At 56.4% G+C, this 17,614-nt stretch overlaps 2 protein-coding genes across 3 annotated transcripts in view; one reads left to right on the forward strand and one right to left on the reverse strand.

The window, feature by feature from the left end:
• The first annotated feature begins 707 nt into the window (after positions 1-707).
• Positions 708-3,311, forward strand: ATP5PO (ATP synthase peripheral stalk subunit OSCP). Its single transcript, XM_066177552.1, has 7 exons — positions 708-804; positions 944-994; positions 1,251-1,361; positions 1,855-1,984; positions 2,109-2,221; positions 2,727-2,813; positions 3,130-3,311. The coding sequence occupies exons 1-7, from the start codon at positions 775-777 to the stop codon at positions 3,241-3,243; spliced, it is 636 nt and encodes a 211-aa protein (XP_066033649.1). The 5' UTR covers positions 708-774; the 3' UTR covers positions 3,244-3,311.
• A 9,732-nt stretch (positions 3,312-13,043) lies between these two features.
• Positions 13,044-17,614, reverse strand: part of ITSN1 (intersectin 1) — a 104,849-nt gene continuing 100,278 nt past the window's right edge. For both annotated transcript variants that reach the window (XM_066177201.1, XM_066177200.1), the window contains 4 exons: positions 16,987-17,069; positions 16,803-16,886; positions 16,132-16,305; positions 13,044-15,121 (listed from right to left, as the gene is read on the reverse strand). In XM_066177201.1, the coding sequence (XP_066033298.1) occupies positions 14,973-15,121; positions 16,132-16,305; positions 16,803-16,886; positions 16,987-17,069 (490 nt within the window). In that variant the 3' untranslated portion in view covers positions 13,044-14,972. The remainder of the gene's footprint in view (positions 15,122-16,131; positions 16,306-16,802; positions 16,887-16,986; positions 17,070-17,614) is intronic.

Genomic DNA, 17,614 nt, shown 5'->3' on the forward strand with positions numbered 1-17,614 from the left:
CTTGATCCTGAAGAACTGATTCTATGGGAAGTGCCCACGCTGGAGAAGTCCATGGAGGACACCAGGGCACAGGGACACTGAGGGCACGGGGCCACCATGGGGACAGGAGCCCTAGGGGGATGGGGACACTGACAGTGACACTGAGGGCACAGGGATGCTGTGGGCACAGGGACACCGAGTACGCAGGGAAACTGACAGGGACACTGGGGACACAGGGACGACAGAGGGACCCATGGACATGGGGACGTTGTGGGCACAGGGACACTGGGCACAGTGACAGCACAGAGACACTGGTGGCACAGGGACCCCTCAGGGACACTGGGGACACAGGGACACCACAGGGACGTTGGGGCACAGTGACACCACACGGACACCACAGGGACACATTGGTGGCACAGGGACCCCTCAGGGACACTGGGGACACAGGGACACCACAGGGACGTTGGGGCACAGTGACACCACACGGACACCACAGGGACACATTGGTGGCACAGGGACCCCTCAGGGACACTGGGGACACAGGGACACCACAGGGACGTTGGGGCACAGTGACACCACACGGACACCACAGGGACACATTGGTGGCCCAGGGACCCCGCGGGGGCTGCGCTCCCCCAAAGGCCCGGCAGGGGGCGCGCGGCTCGAAGGCGCCGCCCCGCGGAACTACAACTCCCAGCGTGCCCCGCGACAGGAGCGGCCCCCTAACGGCGCTGGGTGGGCGTGGCCCCGCCGCGCCTGCGCGGTGCGCGGTGACCCTGGGGGCGGCCGGGAAAGATGGCGGCGGCAGCCGGGCTCGTCTTGAAGGTGAAACTGGGGGGCGGCGGGGCCCGGGCGGCTTTGGGGGGGAACAGCGGCGTCTCCCGCCCTCCAGAACCTTCCCCTTCCTCCCGATCCTCCAGAGCCGCGCCGACCCCGCCGTTCTCCCCCTTCTTTCCCCCCCCAGGTGCGGCAGCTGAGTACGACGGCGGCGAGACCGGTGTCCAAGCTGGTGAAGGTGAGGGGGCACGGAGGGTCTCGGAGCTGGCGAAGATAAGGGGCAGGGAGTCTCCGGAGGGGGTCGGGAGGGGTCTCCAGGCCGGGAGGGGGGTCGAAGGGGTGTCCCGGCGGGTCAAGGTGCCAGGCGGGGGGTCGTGAGGGCGATGCTCACGGTGAGGGGAGGCTGCAGGGCCGGCTCCCGGCCGGCCAAGGCGGCGGGCGGGGGGCTCCCTCCCCGAGTCCGCCCCGTTCAGTGCTCGCCCTTGCTCCCGCAGCCGCCCATCCAGGTGTACGGGCTGGAAGGGCGCTACGCCACCGCCCTCTACTCGGCAGCCAGCAAGCAGAAGAAGCTGGAGCAGGTGGAGAAGGAGCTGTCCCGGGTGTGGGTAAGGAGCTCCACAGCCGGGGTTATCGGGGCCGGGAGCAGAGGGCGTCGGGCTCCTGTGACCTGTGAGACTCACAGCCTGCTGGCACCTGTGCTGCCTGCCTGTGCTCCTGGTGTTTAAATGGGATCTTGGGCAGGAATTGTTCCCTGGGAGGGTGGGCAGGCCCTGGCAGTGCCCGGAGCTGCTGTGGCTGCTCCACCCCTGGCAGCGTCCGAGGCCAGGCTGGATGGAGCTTGGAGCAGTCTGGGATTGGGGAAGGTGTCCCTGCCCACGGCAGGAGTGGGACTAGCTCCATTCAGTCTTTAAGATCCATCCCAACCCAAACCCTTTCCTGATTCTCTAGCTGGAGCTGCCGTTTCTCTTCCCATCAGCTCCAGAGCTCTTTGTTGCCATTCCAGGAATCCCCTTGTTGCCCGCTTTGGTTGTTCCAGGTGGGCCTTGTGATGCCAGGAAAAACCCCAGGCGTTTATCACATCCTCGTGTGTCTCCTCAGGGCCTCCTGAAGGACCCCAAGCTGGCCAGTGTGGTGATGAACCCTCACACCAAGAGCTCAGTGAAACAAAAAGCCGTGAACGACGCCCTGGCCAGAGAGAAGATGTCCCCAATCACTGTCAACCTGATGAGTGAGTGACCTCTGGGCTTTAGCAGAGCATCCCAGCCGTGCCATCCTCGTGGGGAATCGCGGTTGGCTGCTGGGATGTGCCTCTGGTGGTGCTTTAACCCCTCGGCGTGGGGCTGTTTTTGCAGATCTGCTGGCTGAGAACGGCCGCCTGCGTTACACCCCGGGCATCGTCTCGGCCTTCGGGAAGATCATGAGCGCCTTCCGAGGGGAGGTGGTGTGCACAGTCACCACGGCTCAGGTGGGCTGGGGAGCTCTGCAGCCAGGCAGCAGGGAGGGGGAGAAAAGACAAACCTCTCCTGTTTCACGCTGAGCTCTGTGATTGGAGTACTTGCTGTGAGAGCACGAGGACGTGTCTCGCCTCTGCCAACCCTCTGCTGCAAAGAGAGGGTTGATATCCAGGGGTTCCTGCTCCCAAAATGAAACCTGCTCATCCCATTGCAGCTCACCATCCCACGTTTTTCATTCCTGTGTGCAAACCCGAGGGGTGACAAAAATCAGGCTGCTCTGCATGTGGAGCTGCCCCTGTTCTTCTTTCAGAGAGGAAAATGTTTCACGAAATCAGGAGGGCACAAAGTGGCAGTTGTTCCTGTGCTGTCCTTGGGTTATCCCTGTTCCAGGATGCCGCCTTCCTGGTGGAAGTGTGTCTTCCAAGGGACCCGAGGAGAAAATTTGGGTTTTCTTTATATCATTTGAGTATTTTTAAGTCCTTCATTTTCCTTCTCTTCTGTTCTTTTTTTTTTCAGCCCTTGGATGATGCCAGCCTCACTGAACTGAAAAGTGCCCTGGATGGGTTCTTGGCTAAAGGAGAGGTGTTGAAGCTGGACACTAAGGTCTGGATTTGTGATTTACAAAGAAATGTCATTAAGTCCACATTAATGGCTTCTGTGTCTCTGATTTTTACAAAACCAAAAGATTTTACTGGATCCAGTTGCTTTGTTACATAGTTCTGTGCTCTCTTGTCGACGCGATGATGTTTTAATTTCTGAAGTCTTCGCTTTGGAATTCAATGACCACACAGTTATCCCAAAAAAGGCCCTTTGAAAAGCTTTGTTTGGTTTTGTTGGGGTTTTTTTGCTAGAGTAAAACTTGTATCCTGTGATAACAAACCTCTGCTAATCGAGTTTCTGTTCAATGTTCCTTCCTTAGACTGATCCATCAATCCTTGGTGGCATGATTGTCAACATTGGGGAGAAGTACGTGGACATGTCAACAAGGTCCAAGATCCAGAAACTCACCAAAATCATGAGAGAGACTGTCTAGAGAGCTGTCCTGGCCATTCCCAGGGAAACCTGTCACATGGAAACAATAAAATTCTTCCTTCTTGTGGAGATGGTGCCGAGTGTTTTGGCTGGGGAAGCGCAGCCCTGAGGGAGGAAGGTGCTGAAGTTGCCCTGAGTTTCTGTAGCTGAACATTTGTGGCACGGCTTGAAAATGTGGCTCACCCTGATTGCTGGGAAGGACGTGGCAGGAGCCCCGAGGGAGCTGATAAATGGGGTCAGTGCTGTGGGGGATCTGCCAGGCTCCCCAGAAAACTCTGGGCGTTGGTCTGTACTGCCCAGTCCGAGGGAAGGGATGACAGGAAATGGCCTCAAGTTGCACCAGGGGAGGTTCAGAACAGTGATTAGAAAAACATTTCTCTGGCAGAGTGGTCAGGCCTTGGCATGGTGGTGGAGTCGCTGTCTGGAAGTGTTCAGGAGGAGTCAGGATGTGGCTCTTGGGAAATGGTTTGGGGTGATGATGGTGGCACTGGATGATCCTGAAGGTCTCTTCCAACCTTGCTGAATCCATGACACACAGGAGTGTTTGGGGCTGGATGTTCACCCGTTTTTTCTGTCCACAGGGACAACCAAGTGTCTCCCTCCTCCCTTCCCCAATATCCAGCGGCAGGGAGTGCCATGGCCAGCGATCCTCTGTGCAGCAGGAGGGAATTCTGAGCACTTCTGCACCGAGGGGAAGGCAGGAATTCTCCTTTCTTTCTTTCTTTTCCACACCTAAGGGGATTCCTGCAATGGGAAAAGGAATTGTTCAAGCTGGAGCTGGCCCGCGAGGCTCCAGCCCAGAGAGGTTTGGAGAAGAGGACGGTGTGAAAGGGACGACTGTGACAACACGAGAGGCCTCTGAGTAGACATGAGAGGGCAGCAGGAGTTCGAGTGGGAAGAGGACGAGAGATCCCCCGAGCTGTCCCAAGAGACAGACGGGAGTTTCTCAGAGGATTCCCAATGGGACGATGCCCGAGAGCTTTCCCAGAGTGAAGATGAGAGGTGCCCAGACCTCTCACCGTGGGATGAACATGTGCACTCCCACACCTCCCAACGGGAAGACGGGAGCGAGCCGGAATCGTCCCAAGTCAGCGACAGCAGTGACGAGGAGCTGTCCCAAGGACCAGAAGCTGGAGGCCAGGAGCTGCCCCGATGGGAAGAACACGTGAGCAGGCAGGAGCTGTCCCAGTGGGGCCAGGACATGGGCTCCAAGCTCTGGGACAGAGCCTTGTGCCCAGTGAGCGACAAGGAGCCCAAGCCTTGTCCCCCAGAGGGGCCCAGCTCTGCCAGCCCCGTGGGCACAGACAGGGCAGCAGGGGCAGCGCCTGCCCTGCCCAGCGCCTCTCGTGCCCCCCAGAGTCCCGTGGAGCAGAACATCAACAGGGAGATCCTGAGCCGGGCACTGCAGGACATCCAGGCACGGAGGCAGCAGCTGGCAGAGGTCTATGCCCTTCAGTATCGCCAGGCTGTAGAGTTAGAATCAGCAGTGACGGGCACAAGGGAAGAGAGCCCGGTGCCTGCCCCGCACAGCCCCCCCAGCCCCCGGCCTGCCCAGCTGGGAGCCCGGGCTGCCCCCAGGAAACGTCCCTCCCGCTTCAGGCGGGCGCTGCGGGGGCTGTTCCGCTGTCCCTGCATGAGGCCACGGCCCGAGGAGTGAAAGTCAGGGCACCGAGAGCGGGGATTGCTCCCAGAGCCTCCCTCCCTGCAGGACCGCGGCCCACACGGCGCTGCCAACGCCCGTGGGAGCTGCGCCAGCAAACGGGAATAGGAAGGCGTGGGAGGATGAGATGAACGCTCAGAAGGTGGTGAAGACGACAAAGACCACAAAGTAGACAAGGATTAAGATGATGAAGAAGAAGAAGAGTAGGAATTCAATAATGCATCGTTGAAGAGTAATACAAAATAAGAAATTTCAAATATATTGAAGAAGAAGAGTAGTAGGAAGAAGGCTTTAGGATGAAGGCAGGGACAAGAAGAAAGGGTAGCCCAGCTCCCAGCTTCTGGAGTCCAGTATTGTTTTGACTCATGGTCACTGAGGTGTTGCTGCGGGAATCTGCACACTGGAGGCATTTTTACTCTTAGAACGGGAGCAACTTCGATTTTACTCCTTGTGTGCTGCAATGCAGCCAGAGAAAGGAGAGGTGCTTTTGTGCTCATGCACACACACGTCTGAAGCCTGTGAATCCTCCACTTGTTCCACATCGAAACGTGACAAAATTGCAGATGAAGGCTCGGTGGCCCTGGGTGTGGTGGCTAAAGGCGGTGAGGAGCCCCGGTGGGTGGCCGGGCAGAGCCCTGAGGACGCCAGCTCCTGCCTGCTCCGCTGGTGTTGGGCTGCCGGGGGCGGCCCTTTGTGACGCTGGGTGTCGGGGCAGGCCGAGAGTGAGGGATGAGGCGGGAAGGAGAGTCCGTGCGGGGACGGGACCTGGACTTCTGCTCTGCCAAGGGAGCCATCTCTGTCCCACGCCTCCCCATCCTCCTGCTCCTCGCTGATGCCCATCAAGCTGCCACCAGTTCATCTCGGGCAGCCAAAGGTGGCACCCAAAAGTCTTCACCACCTCAGGGTCCCACAGGTGCAGCTCGGGCAGCCGCAGGCAGCTGGAGCCAGGCCCTGACCCTCCGTGGGGACAGGCTGCCACCACTGCCACCACTGCCACGGCTGTCACCGCTGCCACGGCTGTCACCGCTGCCACAGCTGTCACCGCTGCCACAGCTGTCACCACTGCCACGGCTGTCACCACTCCACGGCTGTCACCGCTGCCATGGCTGTCACCACCGCCACAGCTGTCACCGCTGCCACGGCTGTCACCGCTGCCACGGCTGTCACTGCTGCCACGGCTGTCACCGCTGCCACGGCTGTCACCGCTGCCACGGCTGTCACCACTGCCACGGCTGTCACCACTGCCACCGCTGCCACAGCTGTCACCACTGCCACGGCTGCCACGGCTGTCACCACTGCCACGGCTGTCACCACTGCCACCGCTGCCACAGCTGTCACCACTGCCACGGCTGCCACAGCTGTCACCACTGCCACGGCTGCCACGGCTGTCACCACTGCCACGGCTGCCACCACTGCCACCACTGCCACGGCTGTCACCACTGCCACGGCTGCCACCACTGCCACGGCTGTCACCGCTGCCACGGCTGTCACCGCTGCCACGGCTGTCACCACTGCCACGGCTGTCACCGCTGTCACCACTGCCACCGCTGCCATGGCTGTCACCACCGCCACGGCTGTCACCACTGCCACGGCTGTCACCTCTGCCACGGCTGTCACCGCTGCCACGGCTGTCACCACTGCCACGGCTGTCACCACTGCCACGGCTGTCACCGCTGTCACCACTGCCACCGCTGCCCTGCCTGGTGACCCCAGGGACACCGAGAGCCGGGGCACAGAGCTGGGGAGCGCAGGGGAGAAGGGGCCGCAGCCCTGCAGGCCCTGTCCTGGGCAGCCATACAGCCCCGTGCCCAGGGTGTTCCTGTCCCCGCTCAGGGTGGCCCAGGAGGGCACAGCCCGTGTGTCCCCGAGCTGGCAGCTGCTGCCCGTGCCACCCTCCCCTCGGGGGCCTGCGCTGTGGAGAGCAGCCTCAAGGATGCGGCAGGGAAGAAAAAGGATGATGACAAGGAGCTGTCCCAAGGGGAAAATGGCACTTGGCAGGTGCTGTCCCAAGAAACAGAAGACCTTGGGCTCTTTCGAGGGGACAGCAGGAGTGGAGAGGAACTGTCCCCAGTGGAAGACGACATTGAGCTCTTTCCTGTGGACAGCACAAGTGTTGAGGAGCTGTCCCAAGTAGAAGAGGCCATCCAGCTCTCTCCAGGTGACAGCAACACTGAGCCAGCGCTGTCAGACATGGAAGAGGCCATTGCGGTCACTGCAGAGGACAGCAGGAGTGACCAGGAGCTGTCCCCAGCGCAAGGGGCCATCGAGGTCATTGCAGGGGCCAGCCCGAATGACCAGGAGCTGTCCCCAGTGCAAGGGGCCATCGAGGTCATTGCAGGGGCCAGCCCGAATGACCAGGAGCTGTCCCCAGCGCAAGGGGCCATCGAGGTCATTGCAGGGGACAGCCCGAATGACCAGGAGCTGTCCCCAGTGCAAGGGGCCATCGAGGTCATTGCAGGGGCCAGCCCGAATGACCAGGAGCTGTCCCCAGCGCAAGGGGCCATCGAGGTCATTGCAGGGGCCAGCCCGAATGACCAGGAGCTGTCCCCAGCGCAAGGGGCCATCGAGGTCATTGCAGGGGACAGCCCGAATGACCAGGAGCTGTCCTCAGTGGAAGACAACATCGAGGTTGTTTCTGGGGACAGCCTGAGGGACCAGGAGCTGTCCCGAGTAGAAGAGGCCATCGAGGTTGTTTCGGAGCACAGCACAAGTGACAAGAGCTGTCCCCCGTGGTAGAAGCCATCGTGGTCATTTCAGGGAACAGCCTGACTGACAAGGAGCTGTCTGAACTGGAAGAGGTCATCGAGGTCAGTCCAGAGGACAGCACGAGTGACTGGGAGCTGTCCCCAAGGGACGATGACAATCTGCTCCCCCGAGGGGACAGCAAGAGTTACAAGGAGCTGTCCCCGGGTGAAGAGAAGCAGGAAAGAGAGCCGTCCCAAGGGGACAGTGACAGTGACAAAGAGCTGTCCCCAGGGGCGTAACTACGAGCATGAGAAGCTTTCCCCATTAGGTGCCAAACATGACCCAGAGCTGCGGTCTGGGGAAGACTGTGATATTGAAGAGATGTCCCCATGGGAAGAAGATGACACCAATGGCTCTCCCGGTGGGAAGAAGATGAGGACGAAGAGCTGACAAGGAGGGCCCTGCTCGGTGGCATGGACAGCGATTCAAGCTCGTCATTTGAACTGCCACATCTGCAGCAGGTGTCGGGACATCAGAAGGTGCCGGAAGGGCTGGAAGCCCATTTCCCCAACAATTATGGTGCTGAGGAGGAGGAGGAGAACACAGCTGTCAGACACCAACAACGACGACTGTTCTGACTGAAGTGGTGCCAGCACAAGGTGGAGGCCCAATGGAAAAAGCTGTTGGACGCCGTGTCACCTCTTGGTTCCAGTGACGATGACGATGTGCTTTCCAAAGGGAAGCACTGCAGAACACAAGAGGTGTCCCAAGGGGAAGTTGCCATCCAGGAGAACATCTGGCACAAACCCTTGGGCCTGGTGGGTGACGAGGAGCCCCTGGAGGGGCGCAGCTGTTCCAGGCATGTGGGCGCAGAGGTGACAGCAGAGTCACTTTGTGCCCTGCCCAGCGCCTCTCCTGCCCTGTGGAGTCCCGCGGGCTCCCAGCTGGCAGCTGCGACCCCGACCAGAGCTGCTGAGGAGGAGGAGCCCCCCGAGCCTCTCGGCTCGGAGATGACAGAGGGGACAGAGCCAGGTGTCTGAGAAACATCCCTCCCTCTCCAGGTGGGCGCTGCGGGTGCTCTGGGGGCCATTCCAGTGCCCCTCTGTGCTGCAGGGGCTGTTCTCTGCCCCAGCCCAGCGGCACAGCCCGAGGAGCAGCGCCCCCGGCAGCGCCGGGCCTGGAGGTGGAGGTGGAGGTGGAGGTGGAGGTGGAGGTGGAGGTGGAGGTGGAGGTGGAGGTGGAGGCAGAGCAGCGCTTGGGCGGGACACACCGTGGTTCCTGGAGATCTGCACGGCCCAGCCCAGCAAGGGCAGGACTCAGCCAAGAGGTGGCCGTGGACCGTAGGGGGCATCAAGAGCACCAAAGGGTCTGAAAGGACGGGCTGTGCGAGAGACCCGATTTGCACAGAGGTGAGGAACCCATTTCGGGGTGTGGGACACAGCCCGTTAAAGGGTACCCCCACCAAGCCAGGACCCTGGACATCCCAACAGCTGGGTCATTGCTGGAACCAGGAGTGACCTCTCATCTGCTGGAACCACACTAGAGCCAGGAGTGTTGTCCCGTCATCTGGATCCACACTAGAACCAGGAACGATGATCTCTTTTCCTCTCCCTTTCCTTGTCTTTCTTTCTGCCTGCCCCTTTTTAATTCATCTTTTCCTTTCTCTCTGCCCTTTCACCCTTCCCCTTTATCCCAAACTCACTGCCGTGTGTTTTTTATTGTAGGTCAGGGACTGATGTAGCAGTTGTGCAGTAATAAGTCAAATTAATATATTCATAAAATAATCGTGTTTAACAAAAGTGCCCGGCACCCTCTGGGGGAAGAGCCTTGCCCTAAAATCCCCCCCCAATCCCTCCTGGAACAGCTCCAGCTGCTCCCTGGGCGCCGTCCCTGTGGCAGGAGCAGAGATCCGAGCTCGAGGGAAGAGCGACTCGTGCAGATTTCCTGACTCCATCTCCCTCTTCTCCAGCACTTGTCAGGAACGTGACAGCACACAGGTAATCTTCAGAAACCTTGCATTTATTCTTGCATCGTTCGCTTGCACAAGCCCGGTCTCCGCTGTGTCTGACATCGCACAGCCCCACACTGCGCCAGGACTGCGCCAGGCCTCACTCAGGGGGACACGGTTTAAGGACTCCTGTTATACTTAGTTATACCTTGTCTGTAAATAGAATTGTTTAACCAGGGGTGACTGAGGAAACAAGACATTCCCGGCAACTGGAATCAGTTAAAATTGCATCGTGAGAAACAGTGCTGCCTGATGCATACCTATTACAGATGCCTTAAAAACCAAAACCAGCCATCGTCACGGTACAGGTCTTTTACTGAGGAATAGTTAAGTGTGCTGTAAGTGAGCAATAAAAACTAATTGCATTTTCTTGAAAGAAAGATGGACTTTTTTCTCCTATTGCCAAATAACTTTTCATAACGCCTTCGTAATTTTTAGGGTCGTACAAATGCTACGGACAGCAGAATTTTTCTCTGGTTTTCTTAAAGGAGAAGAAGAAAAGGAAACTAAGCCATACCAACCCAGACATTTGTTTGGAGAAAAGGCAAGATGTGCACTAAAAACCCAGGGTGAGATGGGGAAGAGGGAGCAGCACCTCTCAGAGGGTGGGCAGGCCCTGGCACAGGGTGCCCAGATTTGCTGTGGCTGCCCCTGGATCCCTGGCAGTGTCCAAGGCCAGGCTGGACACTGGGGACAGTGGGAGGTGTCCCTGCCGTGGCAGGGGTGGCACTGGGTGGGATTTGAGGATCCTGTCATTCCCTGAAGAGCAGGGCTGGAGACAGGCCCTGGAGCAGCACTCGACCTTCTCCTCCTCCTGTGTCACACCACCGTCCCCTTCCCATGGGGCAGCTCCTGGAACTGGGCTGGATTTCCCTTCCCTACATCACCCCTCAGACACCCAGCCACTTCTGGAGGACAGAGAGGGGGCAGAGCTCCTGCTGCTCACCAGGCTCTGACCTTTCAGCCCTGCCCCTGTTTCTTCTTTCTCTCCTGTGCCCGGGGCAGGGGCAGCAGCTGGGCCCAGGGGGGAGGAAGGCTGGAGGAAGCCGCAGCTCCCTTTGCTTGCACAGCACTGCCAGATCCCAGAACTGGTCCCGAAACCCAGGGATGCTTTGGCAGCTTTACAGGCAGCCCAGGAACTGACCCACGGTCACAGCAGAGCCTCTGACAACTCTTATCAAGTAATTAGGGCCATTTAAGAGACTCTCACTGCAGTTCTTTATTTTTCTAATGAGATCCTAAACATCTCCTCCTACATACAGAAAAAAATAATTTCCTGAGGACCCGCCTTCCTTTAAAATATTTCAATGAACAAACAAAACCGGGCGCCTTTAAATGCTTTTCTGCGAGATTTACTGGGTGTTTGACAATGACAACAGAGCTGTGTTCGTGTACCGAATGTACAACAATCACATACATATCTATAGGCACGTCCTGAACCCTGGACACAGCAATGGGCACGTAGGGCAGGAGGGGAATCTGAACAAAGCAAAGGGCAGATGTGGAATGCGCACACAGAACCAACCCTCAAAGCAATTTCTCCTGGTTCCCGGCTTCTCCCTGTTTCCAGGGCTTTGGCTGCTGGATTTGGATGAATTGAGATCTCACTGTGACAGGCAGAGCAGTCTGGAACCAGGCACTGCTGTTGGAGTCAGAATCTGGACTTGTCACATCTCGGTTTTGAGAATGCGTGTGAGAAAAATCTCCAATACCCACAATGTTTCCCTCCCCAAATCCTCCTCACACCTAACAAAAAGGATAAAAAAAAAAAAAATCGATAATAAGCACTGGAAAAGTTCCCTCACAAAAACTCAAGTTGAGAAAATACTGAATAATTAGGTGCACCTAGAAAAAAAACCCGCTGTAATTTCTCAGCTATTTGGCTCAGTGTCCGCTCAGAGCCGGGCTCTGTCTCCTCTCCCAGGTGCCCAAGTCCCTTCCCCAGCCCTGAGCAGCCTCTCCTGCCCTTCCAGCCCCACTTTCCATCAGCACTCAGCATTTCTGAGCCAAGGCCAGCTGGGGGGTGTTTATTTTACAGCACTTCCAAGTGTGTGGCATTGGAGGGGCTGCCCAGGGAGCTCTGGAGTGCCCGTCCCTGCAGGTGGCACCTGGAGGTGGCACTCAGAGCTCCGGGCTGGGGACAAGGTGGGCACAGCTGGGGCTCCCTGGGCTGGGAGGGCTTTTCCAGCCTCGGGGATTTGGGGATTGTGTGACTCCAGGAAGCACAGCTGTGTCTGGAAGCCGACAGTGCTGATGTGCTGTCACCAGGGCACGGACACAGCCTGTCCTCGCTGCACAGGGAACAGGATGAGCTTCCCCTTTAGGGCTGGACTGATCAGGAGGGATTCATCGGAAATCTGTGAGCCAAACTCCAGCCTTGCCTCATCAGTGTTTGAGTAACCCCAGCTGGCACTGACAGGAGTTACACAGTGCAGTGCATGGAGGGCAATGGGGCATCCCACGCTCCTTCTGTCACAGTTCCCCAAAACGGGGACGTCCTACAGGCTGGTGCTAATGCCTTCAGTTTGAGCTGGGATCTATTTCAGGTCCTGCGGTGCCCAGGGGTGCAGCTCTGAGCTCACAGTCAGCGTCACTCAGCTCTGCACACAGCAGGGACACAAAACAAATCCTTCTCCTGCTGCACACCAAGGACAGCTGGGACAAGTGTTCAGGCCCCAAAGCACAAACAAGGGTGGGCTGAGGGGAGGAAACAAGAAGGATGGGACTGCATCACCTGCAGCTGGGACTGGACAATTCAACCCCAACGTGCAAATGGACCAAAACTGATAAAAGTGTGAGACCTCGTGACCATTTGTCCATTTTGTGACCATTTTGTGCCCATTTTGTGACCATTTTGGGTCCATTTTGGGTCCCCCTTGGGTGCAGCCCTGGCCAGGCTCTTGTCCTGCCCAAGGTGTACCTTAAAGGCCTTTTAATAAATATCTGTATTATTCCCCAGCTCTGTCCAGTCTCTGCTCCAGCTCAGCCTTCCCAAGGCATCAGTACAGCATTTCCCTGGAAATGTCCCAGGCCAGGTTGGACACTGGGATTTGGAGCAGCCTGGCACGGTGGGAGGTGTCCCTGCCATGGCAGGGGTGACACTGGATGGGCTTTGAGGTCCCTCCGAACCCAAACCATGCTGGGATTCTGGGATTCTGGGATTCTCTGATGTCCATGACACGGGTCGCAATCGGAGAGGGGCCCTGAGTGAAGGGTCCCCCACTTCCAGACGAGCCTCAGGCAGCTCCCTGGGGCTCCCTCCAGAGCCCTGCCCAAGGTTCCCGCATTCCAGGCATGAGATTTCCTTTTTGTCCTGTCGGCCAGTTCAGCTGTCACTGTAATCGATGCTGGTGAAATGACACACAATAAAAAAAGTGATGCTACGTGTGAAACGCTGAACTGCGCGTTCACCCTGTTGGCAGCACCGAGGAAAATTAGGACGGCAGTAAAAGGTTAGACAATGACATTTAATGGTACTCCAGTAATAGATTTTATCACTTTTTTTTATCCTACCACAACAATGTGTATTTTCATATACATTATATTTAATAAAATGTATTGATATGGAATTAGGAAAGCATGGGGTTTAGTACTATTTACATATTTTAATTGAAACGATTTTCTCAACAACATTGAAAAATAGAAACTTAAAGTTCTCTTAATCGTGTTTTCAGCCAGTTAGTGGTAAACAAATGCATGCCTAGGAAGTCACACTCCCCCTAAAATGTGGTCAGTTGAAAGTTTCTAACTAAAGTGTGCATCTCTGTTTTGTTTCAAAAAATACATAAGTATGTCTGTCATTTCTGATACAAAATTCTACACTATCTTCAATAAATAAATAATAAAGCGATTCTGAAAAGTATGAAATGTAAACTTTGTTGTCCCTCCAACATACATTATTATTTTTATTTTTTTTTTTCCTTCCCATTGCTTGAAACATTACAGTGGTCTTTTAGGAAATTTATAATACACAGACACTTCCCAGCACAGTTTACACTTATTACCATACTGATCTACCTACCTGTTATGGATATATCCTAATTTCCTAATGGAAACCAATAAGACTTGGAGTGCTAGAGAACACCGCCGACACAGGAGAGGTGGGAACCAGTACTGAAAGGACATGCAAGGAACACCAAAACCTAACAACAGCTCCACGAGAACGTTTCACATGCGAAATGACACGGGCTGGCACCTCCCATCCGCAATGAAGTCCTTACAAAAATACCAGTGGATGTGCGGCAGGGCATGGACGAAAGGAATCCGAGCAGAACAAAGAGGAATTTGACTCTCAGGGATCTTTTGTGCCCCCGGCTCAGCAGGGCACTGCCACGTGCGCCTGAGGGGGAGCAGACCTCGGTGCCCGCCTGGAGCCGGGAGCTTTGCCGAACTGGGATGCGGGCCTGGACGTTGTTATCCACGGAGTGAAAGGGATGGAGAGCCCTGGCGTTCCCCTGGATGGCTTTGGGTTCTCTGCACCACCACCAGCTCTCGGGTGACATCCAGCACCCGCCCCGGGGGAGCTGCGGGACGGGGCTGCCCCCAACTCCGGCGCTCCTGGTCTCACACAGGTGAGCAGGGCTCAGCTCCCCGCTCTGCACGCCAGGCTCTGCAGGCCGGAACTGAGCTGCAGCCACGATTGTTTCTTCTTCCCCACTGCAGTGACGCTCGCAGAGCTCTGCGCCTCACCCTCGGCTCTCTGCCCCGTTGTGACAACAGCAACTTCCAAAGGGACCGAGGGCTGGACTCTCCTGGAGTGCAGCTCATCTCTGTGCAGAAGGCCTGGACATCTTTTACCTTCAGGGGCGACACGGAGTCATGAGGTGGTATGTTAATAGAATCTTCTCTGTTTATAGATATAGACTATTTTATTTTCTAAGTCTTTGCAGTACCGTCACGAAGATCTTCAAAGATCTCCTTGCTGCGGAACTGCTTCTTCCATTCACTCACATTTACGCACCACTCTGCTGAGCAATAGGCACAGAACTGCTGAAGGGGGAAAACCCCTCAGAAAGCCTCCAAAACACACCCGCGCTGCCTCCGCCATGGGAATGGAAGAGCAGGGCAACCGGAGCAAGCACGGCCGCCCGCGTGGTTTGCCGGCAGGAACAACAACGGGGTTGTTTCGCCAGCCCAGGAAACCAACGCCGAGTCCCCACACAGAGAGATTGAGGGAGATCTCCTCCCCAGACTGGGATTCGTGTGTTCAGTGAGAATTATCAAGGCACAAAGATGCTCCTGTTTGCTTTGATAACCCTCTGACGGGCGAAGGGCGAGCGGCGGTTTCGTGCCACGCCAAGCGAGGACTCGGTGACGGCTTCTGCGGACGCCTCCTGCAGCGAACTCGGGCTGAATTCCCACATCTGGCCCCTCTCTCCTACGGCTCATCGAACAGCTGCAGGTCCAGGCGCACCACGATCTCCCCCGTGGGGACTTCGTGCAGAAGGAGACACTTCGTAACTGGTCCCTTGGAACCCTGGTCCTTCTTGATGTCTGCCACACGGATCTCTGTCCTGCCCAAAAAGTCTGCAAGGCAAGAACACGGCGTGCTCAGGGAAGGTGAAAAAAAAAACCCCACACACAGCAAAAGAGAAAACAAGCCTTCGGGCCAGCTCTAGTTGTGCGTTTGAAGGGGGCCAAAGGCTGCCAGGCTGCACAAAAGGGGATTTAGCCAGGCCATGTTAAACAGCAGCAGCATTAAAAGTAAACGGGCCCACGAGTGGAAAAACCCACTACGGAATTCACAGCTGCCCCGCTTCAGGGACCTCTTGATTTTATGATATGTTAGCAGAAGGCCAAAAGCTGCTGAACAGTTAAAGCTGAGAGCGAACCTGCTGGAGATGACAGAGCCAAGCGGGGCATCAGCCCAGCAGTGAGGTCAGTGAGCCGGCACCAGTCCTAACCAAACACTGCCGGAGAGATTGTGACTCCAAAGAACCCCCTGTAATGCTCCACAGGTTTAGTCCAGCTTATGAATTAAGAATGAGGGAGGCTGCCCCATCCCTGGAAGTGTTCAAGGCCACTCTGGATGGGGCTTGGAGCAGTGTGGGATAGTGGAAGACGTCCCTGCCCATGGAAGGGGTTGGAAGTGGATGATCTTTGAGGTCCTCTCTAAGCCAAACTGCTCCACGATTCCATTGAGTTTGGAATCCTGGGCTCATTTTTGCTACTGTTACTGCATATGACAGGAACTCAAAGTCATTTCTCTTCCTCCTGCCTGAACCCTTCCATGTGCACGCAGCATCCAGAGCTTTCTGGACTCACAGCAGAATTACAAACCACACTTTGGTCGTTGTCAACTGCACAAGAAAAGCAACTCTCAAAACCCAGAGGGAGCCGCGCCCCTTTCGCGCCGATACTGAGGTGGTGGAGCGAGGGGAAGCTGACTCCTAAATATGCAAAGAGGGTCAAATCTGGGATATCTTCAAAGATCATCTCCCAGCCCAGCCCGTTCCCTCTGATTTCCCTCAGCAGGAGTGCTGCTCCTCAAAAGAGAGCTTTGCAAACGCCCCAGGCAGGGGCAGCCCCGTACGCACCATCCGGGGAGAACTGGTCCCGCTCGAACACCGTGATGCACAGCACGTCCTGCTCCAGGTCCTTGATGAAGAACTGGCAGTTGGAATTCCACTTGGGGTTGAGGGTGTCCTGGATGGTCTTGGTGATGTGGCACTGGGAGCCCATGGTCACCTCGCAGTAGGGGTTGCTCTTTCCTGGGGAGATGGGGACACGCAGAAACGAGAGGGGGGATTTTTTAGCTGTGTGATGCTGCTCCTGAGCTTCCTTCTGCTCTGACAGCCAGCTGAGCTGGGAAGGACCTTGGCCACACCAGGCTCTGGTCCCATCCCAGGCTCTGGCCCCATCCCAGGCTCTGGCCCCATCCCAGGCTCTGGCCCCATCCCAGGCTCTGCCTCACTGCCTCTGCAATGGGCCACAGGAATATCACAGTGAATGCTCCGCTCTGCAGGGTGATGAGCACCCTCCACTCTTCCCTTCAGGACTTTATGGCTTGTGTGCCGGAAACCCAGTCTGAAACAAAAGCCTCCTGCAGGACGACAACTGCAGGAGCACGGCTCAGCTGCGCAAATTCACCTCTGCCTCTTTTACCCTCATTAAAGCCACGTCAGGTAACAAAATCACGTCTGGGACAGAAGCCCTGCGGAGTTAGGGAATGTCTTCCTGATGGAGCAAGGGAAGGCAAGGCACTCACCGTGGGACCTGCAGGGTTTTAGTTCAATGCCTTCGACAACATTCACCATCAGCCTCCCGATGCCTGTTGCCCTCTGAGAGCGAACTGCGGTGGGACAGAAGAGCAGAGGGAAATGTCACCAAGGGCTTTTCCTGCCCAGGGGCTTTTCCACAAGAGATGAGACCCCCCCCATCTTGTGCTGTACCTAAGTAGGCCTTTTCCCTCTTCTTCTTTTCAGTCTCTATGTAAAGTTCTGAAGCAGCTTTGATCTTCTGAACCCAGGCAGTCCTTCGGAAGGAAAGGAGAAAAAAAAAAAAAAACAGTTGCAAAAATGCCATTTCTGTTTTTCCCTGCTGGAGCAGACAGAAGTAAAGCTGTCCCTCCTTCCCAGCCAAGGCTCTGGCCTCATCCCAGCTCGGCCGTCCCACAGCTGTCTGCCTGCAAGGGATCTTAGTGGAATTCACAGCACCTGCAGAATGTAACCATCCCAAGGCACCAAACCCCAGCACACAAGGAAAGCTCAAGAGAACGCGGAGCAGGAGATGCTTGGTGAGAAAGCAAAAGGTCTAAAGAACAGGTTTGCTCTCACCCAGCCCTTTGTTTTCCCGAAATAAACCGACTTCTTGGAGCCAGGAGGTTCAAGACACCGGTGCTGCTGGCACGGCTGCTGTCCTTGGTCCCTGAGATTGCCTACCCAATTCTTCTGACCCTCAGGACTTTAGAAGGGTAACTTGGGGAGTGCACAGGAGGGGAATGGGCCCTTCTGGGAAATCATTTCATGCTTTAGAATCACAGGACCTCCCTCCTGAGCTGGAAGGGACCCACATGGATCA

The sequence above is a fragment of the Chamaea fasciata genome, unplaced genomic scaffold (genome assembly GCF_029207755.1).
Source record: "Chamaea fasciata isolate MVZ Bird 193981 ecotype frontalis unplaced genomic scaffold, bChaFas1.0.hap1 SCAF_2, whole genome shotgun sequence".
NCBI classification, from domain to species: Eukaryota; Metazoa; Chordata; class Aves; order Passeriformes; family Sylviidae; genus Chamaea; species Chamaea fasciata.